Source organism: Microcaecilia unicolor, chromosome 14, assembly GCF_901765095.1.
Source record: "Microcaecilia unicolor chromosome 14, aMicUni1.1, whole genome shotgun sequence".
Classification (NCBI taxonomy): Eukaryota; Metazoa; Chordata; class Amphibia; order Gymnophiona; family Siphonopidae; genus Microcaecilia; species Microcaecilia unicolor.
This window is the reverse complement of record NC_044044.1, coordinates 30395544-30409709: the sequence shown is the minus strand read 5'-3', so window position 1 is coordinate 30409709 and position 14166 is coordinate 30395544. Positions and strand designations below refer to the sequence as shown.

Sequence of the window (14166 nt, the reverse complement as noted above, 5' to 3'; positions counted from 1 at the left end):
TTTCTCAGCATTCCCTGAAGAAAAGAGAGAAAAATTTATAAATCTCAGCATTTAGACTCAAAAGAAATCCGGCTGACGTTATTTTTTTCAAGTGTGGAATTATCTGCAGAGGATGTCATACCTTGGGAAGAACAACTGTCTCCAAAACAAGGAAAGAGTTATCGCTTGTCTTGGAGATTTGAAACTTTAACTGGAGGCTCTATAAAAAAGGAATCACGTGAAACACTTTGAGCATGCATGTTATAACTGATCCTATAAAGCAGGTGCTGACATTTACATGTCAGTTATGCATTGCCTGCAGCCTGCTCCAGAGCTTTCCCTCTGGTCTGTCCTGCCCCTTCTGATGCAACTTCCTGTTTCTGTAGGGGCCGATGGGAGGGAAGGGAGAGAGAATGATAAGGGTCCTGAGGGTACAGGGGAGGAAGGGAGTGATGCTGGACAATGGCAAGGATGGAGGAAAGGGAGAGATTAGACCTGGGGGCAGAAGAAAAGGGAGATATTGGTCCTTTGATCATGCAGTTAATCACAATTAGAAATTTTAATTGAAAATGCATCCTTATTCAGAATACTAACATTTTATTTATTAATTAGGATTTATTTACCGCCTTTTTGAAAGAATTCACTCAAGGCAGTGTACAGTAAGAATAAATCAAACATAAGCAATAGATAATTCAATTACAGCAGTAAAAATATTCAAATAATACAAAGCATGGCATAGTATACTACTTACATGTCAACACAATACGTAATAGAACATTTTAATAGACGGGGTAGGGTATAAGCAAGGATGGAACATATAGATAGGTAATAGAGTAAAAGGAGTTAGAAAGAAAGGTGAGTAATTTAAAGAAAGGTGCACATGAGGTTAGAGAGATGGTTAACATATAGATAGGTAAGAGAGTAAGAGGAGTTACTGTTGTTTATTTATTGTTAGAAAATAAGGTGACTAATTTAATTGCGCGAATGTGCACCCATGAGTGTACATGCTGGATTTGTGCCTGTCGGGCCAATTCTATAAAGTGGAGTACCAATACTATAGCGGCATCTTGACACCAAGACTCCTATAATGCATATGACGGCATTGGCGCACCCAGTGTAATGCACTCTTTTATGCCACTGGCAGGTGTAAGCTGGCATGCCGAAGTGCGCAAGGCAATACGTGTAATTTATAATATTCTATAAACCATGTGCGTGACTGGATACAGAGAAAAATGTAGGCAGATGAAGACCATATGGCCTATCCAGCCTGCCCATCCATGCCATCTATTCTCCTTATCACTCCCTTAGAGAGTAGTCTCAAACTCTCTTAAATTCAGATTCTGTTTTTGTCTCCACCACTTCCACTGGGAGGCCTTTCCACAAATTCACTACCCTTTCCATGAAGACGTATTCCCTCAGGTTACTTCTGAGTCTATTCCCTTTCACCTTCAACCTATGCCCCTCATTCCAGAGCTTCCTTTCAATTGAAAGAGACTCTCCTCCTGTGCATTTATGCTGTGTAGGTATTTAAATGTGTCTATCATATCTCCCCTCTCCTGCCCCAAATAATACATATTGAGATCTTTAAGTCTGTCCCCATACGCTTTATGATGAAGACCACTGACCAGTGGTGTACCTACCTTAGTTGCCACCTGGGATGGAGCACCTTGATCCTCTGTGCAAGGGGGTAAACGGAGCAGGCGTGTGGCTGTTGGCTCTGCTGGTCCCCTTGCCTGGAACAGGAAGTTGACATCAGAAGGGGCAGGGGACCGGCAGAGCAGACAGCCACATGCCTGTACCGTGTACCTCCTTGTGGCCTGCTGCCAAGGTGGACTGCCCCCACTACCCTGCCCTTGGTATACTAGAGCCACTGACCATTTTAGTAGCTGCCCTCTGGACTGATTCCGTCCTGTTTATATCTTTTTGAAGGGCATCTCCAGAATTGAACACAATATTCTAAATGAGGTCTCACCAGAGTCTTACACAGGGGTATCATCACGTTCTTTTTCCTACTGGCATTTCCTCTCCCTATACATCCTTCTAGCTTTCACTATTGCCTTTTCTACCTGTTTGGCCACCTTAAGATTATCAGATACGATCACCACCAAGTCATACACAAAAGGTCTTCACCCCCTACACTATACCGTTCCCTTGGGTTCTTGCAGCCCAAATGCATGATCCTGCATTGTTTAGCATTAAATCTAAGTTGCCAAATTACAAACCATTCCTCTAGCTTCGCTAATCCTTCCTCGTGTTATCCACACCATCAGGGGTGTCTACTCTATTGCAGATTTGGTATTATCCGCAAAGAGGCAAATCTTACCAGACTCTTTCCCGAGGGTACACATGTGCAGTGGTTCATAAGTCTATGTGCTTTGAAAATCAGCATCTAAGTGTATCAAAGGCGGCACTTAGGTCTAAATATTTCCAACAGTCATCACAATATCCAACAAAACAGTTTCTGTACTATGGAACTTCCTAAAACCATACTGAAACTCAGAAAGAACCCCTTGTTTCTCAACAATATCAAGCAGTTGTGTTAAAACCACTTTTTCTAAAACTTTAGATAAAAATGGCAAATTGGACGGCAGCCTAAAATTACTCGACAGACCTGCGTCTAATGAAGGTTTCTTTAATATTAGTCAAACTACTGCACTCTTCCAGGCCTTAGGTACAATTCTCAATCTCAAAGGCACAACAGACTTAAGCGTTACATCTTTCACATCCAGTAGTAAAGTTGAAGTTCATGGATCAAAAATTGAAGCTGAAGGACGCTATTAATTTTCCTAGGTCATCCAATGAAATAGCCGAAATGGACCTAAAGTATTACATTTAGGCCTCTTCTGAACACAAGAATCAGACTGATTGTGCACTAAACCCCCAATGTTGTAGGTTGAGCCTCTAAAACCAAGGTAGAGTGAATTTTATCAATCTTCTTATGGAAAAAAAATCTGACAAAATTTTACAATTCAGCTGAGTAGACAAATATTGTTCAGTACCTTGAAAGGCAGTAAACAAATTCTTGGTCAAGGCAAAGATATTCCTGGATCTATTAGGAGTTTTCAACAACGGCTGAGAAAAATAGACTCTTTCTATCTCATGAATAACAGATTTATACTCGTCTGACAGTCTTTTCCAAACACATCTGTCATCAGTAGTTCGCATTCAGCACCAAGTCCTCTCAGCCTTTCTCACCCTTCTTTTTAAGATTCTAAGTTGATCATTAAAACAGGGAGAGGAAAACTTATGGGAATTCGATTTAACTGTCTTAGTGGAGGCCGGTCGTTCATACAGTTGATGAACATCTGAATTCCAAGACTCAACAATTTCATCAAATGAACAATCGGCCAAATTCAAATCCTCTTGTAGCTGAGAGACACCATGGGCAAAAACCTTGTGATCTACTGAATCAGGATTCAACACTTTCTTAACAAGAGATTTGGTCTATGTTACTATGGTCTGCACATTAGTAAATTCATTCCCAATCAAAAGTGATCAGGTAGTGGTCAGACCAAGACATTGGTAAACCAACACAATATGAAGATTAGGTTTATTTAACAATCCATCTGAAATAAACATTATAAGACATACAAGAGAAAGGAAAATGACAGAGCACAAGGACAGTGATTGGAGTATAGAAAAGAAAGGAAGAAGTTTGCAGGCAGCAGAGAAGAATGAAGGCACAGGGGCAGGGAACAGGGTGGAGGATAGTCCTGTTTCCCCAGGACTAGAAACAGTTTTTCCTGCTCATTCTTTTGTGGGAAGTCTTTGATTTTCTCTCTCTCTCTCCCTCTCTCTCTCTCTCTCTCTCTCTGCATCTCTTCTCTCTTTGCATTTTGCACAGTACAGGAGGAAATGCATTTCTGCTTCTAACCTGGGTTCAGGATCCCACAGATTTTACTGTTCTAGCTGCTGTTTCTCCTCTTTTCCTGGGGTTAGACACAGTTTTCCCCGCTCATTCTTTTGTGGGAAGTCTTTGATTTTTCTGTCCCTAATCCTTAGGAAATGTGCATCAGTTCTGTCTTTGGACTTTGCACAGTACAGGAGGAAATGCATTTCTGCTTCTGTTTCTCTGGTGTTGACACTGCATGCAGATTTTGTCTGCATGGTTCCAGTGGTCCTTTATCCTGTATTTTGTGAAGTTCTGTCTATGTTCTGTGTACGACCGAGGTGAGGGATTCTGCTAATGGGTAGTTTCTCTGTAGTCTTGTTCTGGGTTTTATTTTTTGTTTTTGCAGTTAAGGGTGTAGTATTTGTGGGGCAGCCTTTATCTGGAGGGCTGTTTCTGTATGAGTCCTGATGTGTAAGTGCTGTCATGGTATGGCAGGTTTGCTCATTTTTTGTAAGGCTTTGTGTTGTAAGCTGCATTGAGCCTACCATGAGTGGGAAAGCGCGGGGTACAAAAGTAACAAAAATAAATCTCACATGTCCATCAGTGAAGGGAGTCTCTCTCTCTCTCTCTCTCTCTCTCTCTCTCTCTCTCTCTCTCTCTCTCTTCCCCCCACCCAATGCTGTATTTACCTTCCTGACGGTCAGGATTCCATCCTGGCCCTGGGAGTCTGTGCTGATGCTGAAGGCCTCTGCCCCTTCCACATCCAGAATGCTGTATGATATTAGCGCATTCTCTCCAATGTCCGGGTCATGGGCCCTCAGTCGTCCAACCAAAGAACCAGGCTCTGAAGTTTCCAGCACCGAAAACTGATACAAATCTTTATGGGTGGGAGGGAGAGAGAAGGGGAAACCAATGAGTACAGGACCATAGAGACAACAAAACAGCTCCAAGTTTTCTTGGTAAAAATGTACTGTTTGGAGGGAGCCATCTGCCTAATTCATGCATCCATCCTAGTATTTTCTTGATCATTCATCCTGTTACTCAGTGCTTTCCTCCATCTGTGTCCCCTAACCCATTCCTCACTTATTCTTGGCTCCCTCTTCATCTGTTTTAAGACTTGTCCTTTCCTCTCTGGGCTGGGGATGGAGGATCTGTGAGCTCCCTCCCCTGCTGTGGCTGTTATAAGAGCAGCAGGTGTGTGGGAAGCTTGGAGCCTTTCAGGAGCTGTGAGCTCCCTCCCTGGTTGTGGCTGCTGTGATGGGAGCAGCAGGTGTGGGGGTAGCTTCGGTCCCTACAGGAGCTGCGGCTCTTTTATTCTGCTTTGCTGTGATGAAGGAGCTGAGCCCTGTGATGTACAACAGCTGGGAAGCACAGCTGGATGGCATTCATTAATATTTATTGAGATCGTTTGCTTCCCACAAAACTTCACCTTTCAGTGTCTCACCTGCCTGTAATACTCGCCATGCTTTAGGGCAGTCACGAAAAGTACTTTGTGATTTTTTTTTTTTCATATCCCTGTCCTTTTCCTGTCTCTGGATCTCTTACCCCTGCAGACTCCACCTCTCACTTGTCCCCTTCTCAAATATGAAAATCTCCCATGGCTGGGATGAGAAAAAAAAGAGAGATTTGAGGGATTAGATGCCTGTGGTAACTGGCAGCATGAGAGGCTGGCCCGAACAAGTTGAGCTGCGTTAAAAAATTAAATCACTACTTCTCCCTCCGTCCCCCAAGCGCCCATCACTTCAAACTCATTACCAACATTTTCATTTATTTAAAAGGCATTAATGTTGTTTTCTTGTGTAAGTAGAGTTCTGTGAAAGAGGAATGAGGATGGGAAAAGAGAGAAGGAGAAATACAGACAGAAAAAGAGATAAAGATGAGAACAGGGAAAGACAAAAGAGGCTGTGATCCAGAGAAGGAGAGAGGGAGACAGAAGCAGCCCTTGAGGAAAGCAGCTCAGTGAAATCTGGAATGAGATCAAACCTTCAGATCTGACAGAAGATCTAAAACAACCACACCTACAAGAAATTAACCTGCTAGAAAATGCAGTGAAAGATTACTTTAAGAATACAGGAAATCGAAGAAATGTATATACCCTATTCGTGGACATAACGGTCAAGGCGGTGTACAGATACATTATTTTTTTTCCCAATTTATTTATATTTATTGAATAAAGGCATAACATACAAATGTTGCTGCAACCATACAACAAAAATATTTCCAACAACAAATTGCAATAACTTCTCTTAAGCTTTAACCCCAAGTATTTCCCCCCCCCCCCCCCCCAGGTAATGGGCAAGCTAGGATTAGGCTGCGCTGACCACTCAATATATGGGTCCCAAACATGATGGTATTTAATCAAACGACCTTGTCGCATCGCAGTGAGTTTAGACATCAACTGAATATAGTCCAATTTCCTTAGGACTATATTTAAAACACAACTTAAAACAGCATTAGGTTATAGCTTCTCCCTAGGAAACAATTTAAAAATGTAAAAGTTTCTTAAACCCACATTCTTCAAGTCCTCTTGACAATTTGTTCCACTTCTGTACCATGAAAAGGTTTGTTTCTTAAATGCAGCAGCTACATGTCCCGGAAGTATAAGCAAAACAACCATTTAGTCTTATTCTGCTCTCTGCTCATTTTTCTATGACCTGATCAGAGGGACTAATTTGTAAACAGGGGACTATCACTAACCTAAATATTTAGGGACATCTGTGTCAACAGTAAGGTTAACAAACCCTGAACAAATGAATAGTAAAAGTCCTAATGAACAGCTGTACAGAAATCGGAACCCGTGACCATAATTTTATTTTAGAGACACTGATTATCAAAGATATTTGTGGGTTTTTATTGCCTTTGCACGAGATTTTGATTCTATCTGTCACCTTGTCTCAAGTTTAAACTGCTGTAAATTAGAATTGGGGGGGGGGGGAATCTATGATTTAGTTAAAACCATGTGTTCATCCATGAGCTGTAATGTGAAGATAACCAACAGGCAGAGTTTCAGACTGGAGAGTGAGAGAGGAACATAGCCTGATACCCCTATACCCTCCCCCCCCCCCCCCCTTTCATTTCTACACCAGTGATCATCCTATACTACCAGAGAGATCTCATTTTCTGGGGCTTAAACTGAGTGATTCAGAGATCAAACGTGTTGTACGCAGATGATATCCTTGCTGTATCCCTTATCCTAAAAAGTCTGCAAGAAAACCTGCCTGCAAGAGGCCTATGATGAATCCTGGGGCCTTACAATTAAACTTGGAAAAGAAAATGAAGGAAAAAAAAAGTCTTGGCCACTTAAACACCCCAGTAAAACCAAAATTCTAATTATTTGATTACATCATTCAATCAGAGTTCTAATATGGGAGTTTGGTCTGGGATAAATCATTAATCTGTAACAGTACAGAAAGGAGGAGAAGAACCCTGATAGAAACCCTCCATGTGTACAGAAACTCTTCCAACCGCAGTGGCAGAACAGAATTTGGATGTTTCTCCTTGAAACTCATTCTACAAAAATAGAACGTTTATATTCTGTTGTCACTTTAGTAATACCAGCACAAAGTCTTTCCAATATCCAATACTAAACTTTGCAAAAAGCACACTCAGCACCTATGTAGCAAATCTGCCATACCATAACAGCACTAACAGCTAATTCAAAACACGGCAGCTCGACTGATCTTTAGGCTCAGTAATTTTACAAGTATATCTTCTTATATTGTTTAGTTCCACTGGCTTCCAGTAAGTAAGCATATTTTGCTTAAAGCGGCTTCTTTCTGTCTTTTTTTATTTTATATTTATTGAAAGTTTAACATATATCCAGGCAATAAACACTTGTACAGCAAATTGATATAAAAGAATTGAAACATAGAGCGATCTATCAAAACCTGATAAATAAACTCAAAGAAAATCACTCAAGTCCACCATAAAGGGGATCCAAGACTTAAAAGAGAAGAGAAAAGAAATAAAGAAACAAATCAGGAAAATGCACACGCAAGGTGCTTGGGCACAGCACTACTCAAATGAGGAGCTCCATCAATCTCTAAACACTCGTTTAGTTGCCAAAAAAAAAGCTGAAAGATGTGTTGTATCAAAGAAAACATCTTTAGTAGATTTATATCTAATGATGCATTTACAAGGATATCTTAAGAAGAAGGAACCTCCAATCTGAAGAAACCTGGTTTCAATAACAAAAACTGCTTACGCCGATGTTGGGTATCTTGATACATCTGGAAATATTTGAATCTTGAAACCCATAAAAGAGTTTTCTCTATTTTTAAAGTACATTCTCAGCAACCATTATTTATCAGGTGAAAGTGCCACAGAGGCCACCAAAGTTGCCGCTGTACTAGCGATCTCTGAATCTGAAGTTTCTAATTTTCCAAACCTTCACATTTATTCCTCAAGTTTGATAAGTCCTTCATCATGGAACTTTGTAAATTTTGAACAGCAAATAACTCCTTACTAATTTGTTCTTTTCAAGAAGACAACACCTTCACTCTGCTTCAGTTTTCAGAGTTCTGACTTCTACCTGAGACAGTTTCTGTGTCAAAACATGCATCTGTGGAAACAAGGTCTTACCCAAGTCGGAAATCAAAAGCCACAGGGATTCAAGGGTTACCTCAGCAGCTTCTTCTGTGAAAACTCGGGAATAGGCACCACTGACACAATTTGAGGAGTAGCTCCTTCCAGTATCTCTTTGGCAACACCTTGGTCCTCCAAGATAGAACTCGCCACAGTACCACTGTCCCGCGGGCAACCATCCACAATGCCTCCCACAGTGTCCAATAGTTGTACTTGAGCCTCGCTCGATTAGGCGCCCAGCACACTCCTTGGTAGAGACATTGCCGACTCCAGAAGAGGAAAACTGGTTCCTCGCAGTTATGAGGGAGGGCCCTTTGGTCGGGACTTAACAATGGCTCCAGCCCAAGAGACACCGCCAAATCCTCTTTCATGGTCGGCGTCTCAAGAGGGCTATCTCCCAAACTCCCTGCCTGCCCAGCACTTCTCAGAAGATAATCCAATGGACCAACAACAGGGAGTTCAAGCTGCTGGGAGGCTCGAGTGGCACCTTTTCCCCTTCGTTTAGGCATAAAGCAAAACTAACAGTGGAGCTTTGAGAAGCTAGCAGCACCTCAGTTACGTGCGGCCATCTTGGATCAGCCTAAAGCAGCTTGTTTCTTGCATCAAATTCCACATGGCTCAGCATCTGAGCCATACCACTTCTTGTCTTTTTTCTGGTAGGCAGATTTTCCTCTCGACTGCGTGATAAGCTCATTCTCCATCCACCATCTATTAGAAATATACATTTCCATAGAGTGGCTAAGATTATATTTTCGGCATTTGGTGCTTCAGTTTGGAATTCTTTTCCTTTTCTTATCTGGACGGAAAATAACTACTTATTTTGCAAAAAGATTAAAACTTTTCTATTTGATAAGTAATATTTATATTAGTTTTCCTTTTTGTTGCTTTCTTAATGTTGACATTCTTTATTTTTTTGCATAGTACACCCAGTCAGCTAACCAGGAGTGCACAAACTCGCCCCCTCCTGACACAGACATATGGAACACTTTTAACCCAATAACAGAGGAGAGCCTTGACAAAATCCTAAGAGACCTTTGACCAGCTATCTGCTCCCTCAACCTCTACCCATCAAAAATAGTGCAGCAGGCAAGTTTGGGTTTCATAGGAGGCACCGCAAAATCATGAACTCTTCTCTTTCTAATGGGCAACTACCAACAGCATTAAAAAGAGCAGTGGTACTCCCTCTTTGCTAAAGAAAAACAACCTTGGCCAGGGCAAACTTGAAAGTTAGCGGCCAGTATCCAGCATCTCATTTCTAGGAAAACTTATAGAAAAAAAACAGTCTGTGTTCAACTCAGTGGTTGGCTAGAAGAGAAAATCTGGCTAGATCCATGTCAGTCTGGATTCAGACCTAGTTATGGAACAGAAACAGTCCTTGTATCCCTACTAGATGATCTTCACAGAAACCGATACAGGGGATTTGCCTCGGTGTTAGTACTGCTTGATTTCTCAGCAGCTTTTGATACTGTGGATCATGATATCATGCTAGCACGACTGGCAGAAACAGGTATCAATGGAACAGTACTTGCTTAGTTCAGTCCTATCTATCAGACAGGCAACAGTCCATCATGTTTGGCAGCACCTCATCGCCACCATGGGCACTGACCTCTGGGGGTACCACAAGGATCAATACTGTCACTTATTCTGTTCAGTATCTACCTTAAGCCACTAGCTGAGCTGATTCGGTCAGTGGACACTCAGTTCTACATCTATGCGGATGATGTGCAGCTACTCATACTCATTGAATCTGACTTACCTACAGCCCTGAATAAACTGATTACCTGTCTAACATCAATTCAAGAATGGCTAAACACAATAAACTTTGCCTGAACCCAAATAAAATTGAGCTTCTCTGGGTCCCTAACACAAGTGGACACATACCTGACATCAAACTCTTTTTTTTGGTGAAGTACGAACTCCCCCTCAAATCACAAGTCAGGAACCTTGGAGTACAGTGAAATTCAACACTCTGATTCTCCAAGCCCAAGCAACCTTCAAGAGCTGCTTCTACTATTTACGACAGCTACGCTGCTTGTCTCCTTACATTGAGAAGGCAAATCTTATCCCAGTTAATGCATGCCATGATAATATCATGACTGGATTACTTTAACACACTGTACACTGGTCTGACTACAAAGGGTCTTCACAAGCTCCAATTGACTCAGAATGCTGCAGCAAGACTCATAGAAGGTTGCAAGCGACATGATCACATCACACCATCTTTGCAAAAACGTCACTGGCTACCAGTCCAACACACAGCTAAATTTAAAACTCTATGTCTGATCTTCAAGGCCCTTAAAGGAAAAGGTCCTGAGTACAAGGCCCTCTACACACCTCCAAGGACACTGTCCACTAAGGTCCTCCCAAGGAGTATGCCTAACCATACCCTCTCCAAAAGGCATTACACGATGTGATATCTGCAAGCAAGCCTTCTCCGGAGTAGCCTCCACACTCTGGAATGCACTGCCTGAAAGGCTCCGCTTAACACAAAACTATCTCCACTTCAGGAAGCAGGTGAAAGGTTGGTTCTTCAACCAGGCCTTTAATGGAAGAAGTAACTAACCTGTTAGTCTCACTCACACACACAAGGAGTGACATGGGCTGCACATACTGCAGTGGGACATGTTTATCCAACTTCTACCCTAGCTGAGATAATATTTAACCATCTCTCTGACCTCATGTGCAACGTTTTAAAAATTAGTCCCCTTATTTTCTAACTCCTCTTACTCTCTTCCTTATCGATATGTTCCATCTTTGCTTATACCCTACACTGTCTATTAAAATGTTTTATTATGTATTTTGTTGACATTGTAAGTAGTATACTATGCCATACTTTGTATTGTTCTCGGAATAATTTTACTGCGGTTATTGTCAATTGCTTATGTTTGATTTATTCTTACTGTACATCATCTTGAGTGAATTCCTTCAAAAAGGTGGTAAATAAATCCTAATAAATATATAAATAAAATAAACATTGAGTATTTTAATAATGTATTTTGTTGTATTCTTGTATTTTATTTTGTATAATGTTTATTTATTTGTACACTGCATGGAACTCATTATGGGGAACTAGCAGTTAACAAGCATCATATTGATACTGATATTAATATTGAGTGGAGCGGAGGAGTGGCCTAGTGGTTAGGGTGGTGGACTTTGGTCCTGGGGAACTGAGGAACTGAGTTCGATTCCTGGCACAGGCAGCTCCTTGTGACTCTGGGCAAGTCACTTAACCCTCCATTGCCTGCCACATTGAGTCTGCCATGAGTGGGAAAGTGCGGGGTACAAATGTAACAAAAATAAAAAAAATCCTACCTCCCTCCCTGGGAGAGATGGTAGATGGTATGGATGGGCACACTGGATAGGCCATATGGTCTTTATCTGCCTTCATGTTTCTGGGTTACCTAGGAAAAAATATTACACTAAAGCCTTGAACACCAGTACGCCTCCTACTGGAAAACAAGTAGAAGAAAACAAGTCGAACTGCCTACAGATCTCTCCAGAAAAACTATACAAAACAGAATCCTAACACAGATAGTTCCCTCACTAAATATAGGATAAGGGACCATAAATTAGAAATAGAATCGTGCAGACAAAACCTGAACTGGAAACCCCCAAGAGGCAAGAGACTGCATTCAGTATGAAACTGGAGAAATAGAAAGAAAAATGTGTTTTCTCCTGTAGTGTGCAAAATCCAGAGAGAGAAGAGGCACATTTCTCAAAGAGCAAAGAGAGAAAATCAAAGACTTCCCACAAAAGAATGAGCAGGAAAACCTGTGTCTAGTCCTGGGGAAAGAGAAGAAATAGCAGTTGGATCAGCAAAATCTGTGAGTTCCTGAATCCAGGTTAGAAGCAGAAATGCATTTCCTCCTCTACTGTGCAAAATCCAAAGACAGAAGAGCTGTGCATTTCCAAAGGGCATAGAGAGAAAATCAAAGACTTTAATAACAGAGAATGAGCAGGAAAAACTGTCTAATCCTGGAGAAAGAGGAGAAACAGCAGTTGGAGTAGTAAAATCTTCTGGATCCTGCCACTGGGCCAGATATAATACATGAGCAGAGGGAAATGGACAGCGGAAAACCTGGGAATTGTCTCTGGTATCTCTTTTCTATGTGTCTGAGCTGGACGTTTCCTCCTATTCCTATGGGCGTCAAGCTCAGTTAAATAGGATCTGGTGCTATAAGCCTTAATTAGTAGCAATCTGGGGGTTTCCTCCCTTTTATATCCCCCCTCAACTTCCATTTTAAACCAGCAATTGCAGTGAGAATCCTCAGTATGTGCGTGTGTGTGTGTGTGTGTGTGGGGGGGGGGGGGGGGGGTAGCACAGCTCCTTCCTGAACCCTGAAAACAAGTCTGTGAACACTACCTCCACCTTGGCTGACCTGGGGAGTGGAAGACATGAGCTAGGAGGAATCAACTCGTATAAACTTCACAAAATATCCTTGCACTTTCCTGATGTTACTGGATAATTATTTAACGGAGGAAAAAAAGCCTCATATTCTAAGAGAACACTCCGTCATTGGTAAACCAATATTAGGGAGGTCTCCTAAATCATCATGGGCAAAAACCTCCTTATTTTAATATTGTGTGTGAAAATATGGCTACTGCTCAAAATATTTTACACATAAAGCCGTCTAAATATTGAATCGACGGATCGAGCACTTATCTTTTTAAATCAACAGTCTGTTAGACACCCTCCACGGCCCGACTTCGTCCCAAGTTTCGAATCCTTCATCAGGGTCCGTGGTGTCAGACTTTCAAATTAGGGTGCTCCGTAAGCCTCTTCACTCCTACCACTCCTTCACTCCTAGGAGGAATCAAGTCAGGACTGCCGCCTCTGTCCTTTGCATTTCTTTCCTTTCTATCACTTCATACATTAGTTGGGTAACACATTTGCAAGCTGTCAGGCCTAGAAAGTTCCCAAATCTGAGACTGAGATAGGTAAAAAGGTTACACTTACTCTGGGGGAACTTTGGCGGATTGTCGTTGACATCACTGAGGGTTACAGTCACTGTGGTGGTCCCGGAGAGACCCCCCATATGGCCTCCCATGTCCTTTGCCTGAATGACCACCAGGTACTCATCCTGTGTTTCCCGGTCCATGTTTGGAATGGCTGTGCGGATTACACCTGGGAGAAGAAAATAATTATTGATGGGTATTGCTTTTTTTTTTTCTTTTATGTGCTTTATTTTTATGCATGTTTTATTACAATTCACTTAGATTTTGTAGATGATATGAACTATTAATATGTTAAACAAATAAATAACCACAAAGGTACTAAGTAATAACCAAGATACAGTATATGACTTGACTTTGTCTTCCCATAACTCCTCATAATGTAACCCATAATCGTACTGTAACACATTGTATTTCCATCATTCACAATGTATTGTAAGCCACACTGAGCCCGCAAATAGGTGGGAAAATGTGGGATACAAATGCAATAAAATAAATAAATAAATAGAAGAAGAGACAGATATAACAAGAGAGGGGCAGTGGTAGACTAAAGGGCTTTGGAGCTGCTCCCCAGTATCTCTCCACACTCGTCCATCCCTACACCCCTTCCCGTGCACTCCGCTCCATGGATAAATCCTTCTTATCTGTTCCCTTCTCCACTACTGCCAACTCCAGACTTCGCGCCTTCTGTCTCGCTGCACCCTACGCCTGGAATAAACTTCCTGAGCCCCTACATCTTGCCCCATCCTTGGCCACCTTTAAATCTAGACTGAAAACCCACCTCTTTAACATTGCTTTTGACTCGTAACCACTTGTAA

General features: G+C 41.7%; 1 protein-coding gene across 1 annotated transcript in view; it reads right to left on the bottom strand.

Moving 5' to 3' along the window:
- The window catches only part of CDH24 (cadherin 24), a 37256-nt gene that overhangs the window by 14963 nt on the left and 8127 nt on the right, over positions 1–14166 (bottom strand). Inside the window, exons 7-8 of the mRNA XM_030186749.1 lie at positions 13353–13520; positions 4501–4688 (exon numbers count right to left, since the gene is read on the bottom strand). Of these exons, the coding sequence (XP_030042609.1) occupies positions 4501–4688; positions 13353–13520 (356 nt within the window). The remainder of the gene's footprint in view (positions 1–4500; positions 4689–13352; positions 13521–14166) is intronic.